Source organism: Quercus robur, chromosome 11 (assembly GCF_932294415.1).
Source record: "Quercus robur chromosome 11, dhQueRobu3.1, whole genome shotgun sequence".
Classification (NCBI taxonomy): domain Eukaryota; kingdom Viridiplantae; phylum Streptophyta; class Magnoliopsida; order Fagales; family Fagaceae; genus Quercus; species Quercus robur.
The window spans coordinates 32,635,203-32,642,551 of record NC_065544.1 but is presented as its reverse complement, the minus strand read 5'-3'; the positions used below and the strand labels follow the sequence as shown (position 1 = coordinate 32,642,551).

At 34.6% G+C, this 7,349-nt stretch overlaps 1 protein-coding gene across 1 annotated transcript; it reads left to right on the top strand.

The window, feature by feature from the left end:
- Positions 1–1,126: 1,126 nt before the first annotated feature.
- LOC126706385 (zinc finger protein ZAT10-like) lies at positions 1,127–2,206 on the top strand. The gene has a single exon (XM_050405803.1). It carries the CDS (start codon positions 1,282–1,284, stop codon positions 2,020–2,022), a length of 741 nt encoding a protein of 246 aa, XP_050261760.1. The 5' UTR covers positions 1,127–1,281; the 3' UTR covers positions 2,023–2,206.
- The last annotated feature ends 5,143 nt before the right edge of the window (positions 2,207–7,349 follow it).

The window sequence follows — 7,349 nt, the reverse complement described above, 5'->3', positions numbered from 1 at the left end:
TGAGAGGTCACTGATTCTTTTCCCTTTTCTTGTTGGGTCGTTTGGCGCTTGAGAAGGACGTGGCTTCTCCTCTGTTTCTTATGTTTCTTTTTTGTCTTTTTCTTTTGAACTGTCTTAATCTTTTGTTGACTGTGCTTACACGCCTAGGGGGATCCGAGCCTTTTGGTGGTCTTTAAGGATCCCAGCTCAGCATTCTTCTTCAATCTTCTAACATGGGCTTCTTTTCCCTTTTTTTTTTTTTTTTTTCTTTTCTCATAAGCTTATGAGCTTCCCTTTTTTCTTGTTGATGCTTTTTTTTTTTGGGCTTCAAGCCTCTTGGGCTTACCAATTCTTTTTTTTTTTTTTCGTGGCTCCCTTGCGCTTATTTCTTTGGACTTGAGTACTGTGACTTTTTAGATCTCAACAAACACAAAGGCATTCTAAGATGCAAACAAGATATCTTTTTGAAAATAAAATAACACACTTGAAATTTTCATGAATTTATATTATATATATTAAAACCCCTGTAAACGTCACACTATACTATACATATATTTAATCCTTATTTGGAAAAGTCACAATTACAAAAATTTATGAATAATTCAAATACAAAATGATAGTATTTAAGGTAAAATAAAAATCTTGAAATTATCTTAATCTAATATCTTAACTCCACGTAATGTATTGTCCCCCCATCTCATATTCATCAATCTAGACAGATCATAGATATAGTAGCTAGCTAGGACAAAATTTAACTATCGCAACAATGAGCAGCAGAAGCGTCTAAAGTCTAAACTAGTTGAGAATCAATCCAAGGCAATAGAAAATAGAAATAGAATAGAAGCGTGTTAAAAAGAAGCGTGGTTTACACGCACTTAAAGACCCAAAGTCGGTCTACTATAACTATACCTATTTATTATTAATTTAATAATAAGAAATTAAAAGTATACATATCTAAAAGAGTGTGTGTGTGTGGGGGTTAACTAGCGCAGGCGTATCATAGTTTTGACTTGGAAGAAGTCTTCTCTTCTCTCCCAAAGCTCACCCTCCTCTCACCTCTCTTTTGTTGACCCACCAACTCATCCAAACCAACCCAACCCAACCCAACCCCTAATTTTCGCATATATATATATATATATACACACACAGACACACACTCACAAATACCACAAAGCAAATTCACACAACACGACTCACTCTTTCTTTCTACTTTCTAGTTTCTACACTCAAAAAAGAAAAGAAAAACACTTTCTTTGTTTCTAAGAAATTACCCATCTCTATCTCCTTTTTTAGTCTCGAACTATGGCCTTGGAAGCTCTGAATTCTCCGACTACACCCACTCCTTTCAGCTTTGAAGACATGGAACATCAACAATACCCAGAGCCATGGGCGAAAAAGAAGCGCTCAAAGCGACCCCGTTTTGAAAACCCAACTACAGAAGAAGAGTACCTCGCTCTTTGCCTCATCATGCTAGCTCGTGGCGGCGGAGACGCTGCCACCACGTCTACCAGTGAGCCGCCGACTCTGAAACTTTCATACAAGTGCAGTGTATGCAACAAAGCGTTCCCTTCTTACCAAGCTCTCGGTGGACACAAAGCCAGCCACCGTAAATCCGCCGCCACTGCCACCGCCGCCAACGAAAACAACAACCACCACACGTTGACTTCTTCCACTTCTGGTCGGACCCACGAGTGTTCTATCTGCCACAAGACTTTCCCCACTGGTCAAGCCTTAGGCGGCCACAAACGCTGCCACTATGAAGGCGGTAACTCAGCCAATACCAACACCAACAGCAACAGTAACAACACCTTCGCCGCCGCAAGCAGCGGTGTCACTTTCTCTGAAGGCGGTGGATCCACCCAAAGCCACCGTGACTTTGACTTGAACCTGCCAGCCAGGCCTGACTTCTGGATCGACAAGAAAACCAGTACTAATATTCATCAGCTTTTGGTGGAACAAGAAGTTGAATCTCCTTTGCCAACAAAGAAGCCACGATTGTTCTTGATGAGTCAAGAAGACATGATTGTTTCTTCACAAGATTGATTTCTTGGATTGGATTTTTCTTTTTTTAGGTCTTTGATTGTTTTAGGGAATTTTTATTTTTTATTTATTAATGAATTGTTTCTGTACAGTGAATTTGTTCATTGATTGTGAAACGAATCACTGTTAATATCTCAGTTATGTTCATCATTTATTTATTAATTCAATATTGATTCATTCATTTATTTATTCCATATAATTATTGTATAGCATATCTTTTTAGGTGAATGAAATTTCCTCTTCTATTTTATTTAATGGTTTAAATAGCAAAATTTCCTCTTCTATTTTACGCAATTAAGACCTCTTTCACCTAAGGGAATTAATAAATTAGTAGATTAATTTCTATAAATAGCAAAATTTATTTTCATCTACTTTTATAGAGAACGTGTCAACGTGGCATGCAGAGCTGACCGACCGAGTGATTGACTTTAGCTGGACTAAGTCGACTCTCTCTCTCTTTTTTTTTTTTTTTTTTGAGTGTGTAATATTATATTATTAGGGGGTTTGATTTTTCATTGCTGAAATTTCAGTAGGAGGAGGTGTTGCCGCGTGAACAGCGTGTAGGTACAGCAGGCAAACTCATATGGTGATAGTGCATGTCTTTTAATTAATGAGTCTCTAAATTTGTTTATTTATTTATTTTTAAAGTCTTTGAGAAATTAACACGAACCAGGCCATGTTGGAGTGATAGACTGATAGCTAGGTCTCAAAATAACAACTACCCATCCCATGTGAGTCGCCTTTATTAGTGCACATCAGCACATGTTGACATGATTAATATCAACATTGCAACGTCTTTTTTCGTGGCTTATAGGACAACTTGTGATGTCTAAATTATTAACACCATTTTCTGATACCGACTCACTGTCTAAAGGGTTCTTCCAAAAAAAAACTCTATAAAGGGGTGTGTTTTGTCACACTCAATTTTGACAATACAAAAAAAATTAATATTTCAACTTAATTAATAAGCAACTATCTATTAAGACATTCGGAAATACATTATTAACTACCAACTAGATCCATACAGCTGTGAGAGCTCTTGAACTACCCTATTTGGAAATTGAGATTTCGAAAGCTATACTTGAAGGTGACTATAAGATAATAAACATTTAACTCTTTGAATGATGAGGAGTTATCTTTAGCATCTTTTGGTCATTTGATTTCAGATGCCATGTTTTATGTAGAATTTTTTCAGAATATTAGTTTTATTCATGTTTTTCAACTAGATATGTTAATCATATTACGAGTTTTATGGTGTGAATAAATGATGTTCCTCCACATCTTAATACTGTAATTCAAGTTGATTTGACTTTTCTTTAATGAAATTTACAGCTTTCTTCTAAAAAAATAGCTATATCCCTCATCAGAAAAGAGAAAACAGTATTAATTTTTCACCCTAATTGAGTGCTTCCCGAAAATTGTTAATTTTCAAGAAAGATTTTTTTTTTTCCAAGTAAAAAAGAACCGTATCTGTCAAAAATTATTTACTTCCCCAAAATATATTCACCAAAGACACTGTTAAATAGTCTCAAAAGTCAAAAGTCTAGACTCTCGACTTGAAGAGTTCTTCCTTGATGACTACTTGAAATATTCAAAACATTCAAGGTACGTTACTAAAATTGGACCACTTATCCACTTAAATGCCCAAACAGCCCCTCACAATCGTGTATCTAATTAAGCAAGGCTTTAAACATCGAGTAACTTGATGTCGAGTAACTTGATGTGAATGCTATGCGAGATGTGTGAATGCTATGCGTGATGTGTTATTATAGATCATTCCTCCAAACGCGGCCTTGACAACTCTTTTGATTTATTTATTTAATTTTTGGATAACTAATCATTATTCTTCCCTTTACTAGGGAAAGAGTGTGGGGATGGAAAAAGTCTTCCTAATTATTTCGTCAAGTTCCTTAATAGTTCAATTAGTTAACAATTTTTCCGTCAAAAAAAAAAAAAAAATAGTTAACAATTTTTTTTTTTTTTTTTTTAATGAAAACATCTAAAACTCAAATTCCCAATTTTTTCAACTATCGAATTATATTTAGCTTGTGCTTAGATTGCGTTGGGATGAAATTTTTTTGCATTTTGCTAAAAAATAGTGGGTCCCACGGTACTGTTCATACATTTTTTGATATTATTTATGGGCTTATTATACTATTTCAACTAATTTTTACCTTTATTTACAGTACTTTCAGTAATAAGTTTTCAATTTCAGCAAAATAAGCGGTATCCAAATACACCCCTAAAGTAAAAAGTTTAAATTTTAATTACATGCATACCATGTTTTTTGGTGAGGCAGTTTTAACCTATGACATCCATTCCTGATAATAATTCTTTATTATTAAATCAAGACACAAATTAGTTTTTAGTGTAAGTAGGAATTGAATCTCAAATATTTTATTTGACAACAAAATATTTTACAAATTGGGCTAATTGGAACTCAGTGAATACTAAATTTGTTGTACAACAAGCTAATAAGCGAATGAAAGGTGGTAAGATGACTCTGCAATATTGCTAGACATTCACGATTCAAATTTCCAGACTTGAGAATGAGAGCATTAAGAGGAATCAAACAACAATGCTGGATTGCTGGACATTACTGCACAATCAAGAATATGGGTTTCACAAGTGACACGTATGGTATTATATTTTTTTAAGGGAAGAATATTCCTAAGAATGACAAAGCTGGATTGGATAGGATTTGTTTTCTTGGACCCTTTTTAACAGTTGGAGAGATGCTGTAAAGCAACAAAGAAGAGAAATACAAGCAGCCGTATATTTCAGTCTTCTTTGCGTGTGGGTAGGTAAACTTGGCTTGTATTTTAATGGACCTAAATTTTTTGTTAATTGTTTCACACTTGAGCTAAAATAATGAAATATCTTAGGCATTCTTAATCTTAAACATGAAGCAATATCGATCACGTTCACTATATATATATATATATATTCTCAAATGGTTACTCAAAATGTGAGAGGAAAATGTATAAATTGAGCCCCAAGAAAACCCAAAAAACCTTCTAGTTTGACATTAGAATAAATTTCTAGAAACATATATCCATTGATTTTGAGTGTGTGGATAATGTGGGTCTAATTGATTTTGAAGGGTTTATTATTACAATTTGATCAAAGATGTGTGGGACACGGGAGAAAAATTTGACAAAGATTTTTTTTTTGGGTAAATCTTGACAAAGATTTGGAAGCGAACGAAAAAAAAATTCAAGAAAATGTATGAGAAAAGGTATAGCTGCCCATTTGTTGAAAAAAGAGAAAAAAGAAATACTTTGGCGTGAAAAACGTGGAGGAGAAAAAATACTTGATACGTTGATGATGAGTGTGTACACATCATTAACGATTCACATATAATTTTCTTGCTGTTTCTTTCCCACATATCTATATCTCTTCTATGACTTAATTTTACTTCCCCAAATAGTACTAATTTCGTTTTCTATTTATTTGTTTATACATATATTTCGTTTTCCATGACACTATAACTTTTCTATTTCTTTTGGGCAGGGTCTAATTCTCACTATTTTAGATGCCCTTATTTGTATTACTGTATTTGAAAAGTACATTTAAAACAAAAAGATGTACATGCTTACTAGTGTTTTCAATGTAGCATCTTCGAAGGAGTTGGGTGCACAGCTATGGATTATTCAAAATTCGGATCTCATGTTTTCACAGACTTAAGCTCAGTGAGTAGAATGTCATTATGGTCATGCTCAAGTAGAAGACACCAACTCCAATCATCCCCTTTACTCATTTCTCATTAAAAAAAAAAGAAAAAAAAGATGTATTTACTATTTTGGATTTTGCAAATTCATTCATTCGCACAAAACAGAGGGCCCTCTCCTTTCTTGCTTCTCTCTTTTTACCAACTGTGCCTAGTGATATCCGATTGCAAATTTTTCAACCCAATAGTTTGAGACTTTAAAGTAAATCTACTACCATATCCATTAAACATGCTTGCAAGAGATAAAAGGATACATGCACATTATCTTGAAGGTTGACTCTTATACTAAAATTATTACCAAGACATTGTGGGTTTCTGTGCTTGTTCTTAATGAGTGGAGATTAGACATGTTGGAAACTTATCAGCAACCAGGGGTGACGTACCTACGTTGTACAAAGTACAAACTTTATATTACGTGGGATGTATTAGATCACTCATATAAGTGAATGTACAAAGTACATAGAAATTGATGATTTCACCCAAAAAAAAAAAAAGAAAAAAGAAATTGATGAAGCCAAATTTGTCAGTAGATGAGTTCATCTAAACGGTAGATGAGTTCATCTAAACGGTAGATGACCAAGAGAATCTGTATCCTTGCACAAGATTAAAAATGGTGTTCCCCTCAAAAAGGTTACCAGCGTGGTGTCAGCCAATGAGTCTCCGATGATAAAGTCAGGCGCTTAAGAGAGACAATAATAAGAGTTAAGTGTATTATGATATTTGTGTGTACCTTGGTTTTGGTTCTAGGGTGATTTATATAGTTTCTTGCCTTTCTAGCTATTAGAGGCCTTCAATGGGGGCCTTAATGGCTAGGGTAATGCCTCTGGTGCTTTAATGAGAGTGTTTTGAATGCTCATTGTGGACACAACGGGGAGTCACCACTTAGTTTTACAATGGCCTAGGAACCATGAATATAGTGTCCTTTTGGGGAAGGACCTTTGATCTTACTACTAGAGTATGGTTTGGAGTTTAGGTACGGTTTTGGAAAGGTGTTACGCACCCAAAACACCCCACCCTAGGGTTGGCTTCCACTCATTATGTCTTACATCTTAATCTCATTAAAGACACATTCAATATTGCATTCTATACTCACACACGCGCTAGAATACATCTAACAATCAACATAGCATCAATCATCCCAAAACCTAATCGCTCATCTATCATGGCATATTACAACCCAAGCATACATCTATCTCATCTCATCCAAGGCAGCAAGCATATCACAATATAGTAGCATCAACAAAGCATTAACATCAAGCATATCCCAAACATCCAAGCATAGCATCATGGCATTAATCCAGCATATTCATCATGCTCATATACCATATCATGCTCATCATCCCAATCAAATGCATGTTCATGTAAATATGCATGACTTACTTTACTTACCTCATAGCACCACAACACCTATGCATCAATGTATATTCGTGTTCATATGCATGTTCATGTGATTTATTCAAGATATAAATCCTAATTATCAATTTATCAATCCAAGCATGTGAAACATGTTATTCTACTAACCCTAGACCTAAACATGTGAAAACTATAATCAACAAGACTTAAACAGAGGATTAAAACTAAGCAAAACAATCGAAATTGC

Excerpts from the sequence above, each read along its gene's own strand:
- LOC126706385 (XM_050405803.1), top strand. The coding sequence starts at position 1,282 with ATGGCCTTGGAAGCTCTGAATTCTCCGACTACACCCACTCCTTTCAGC.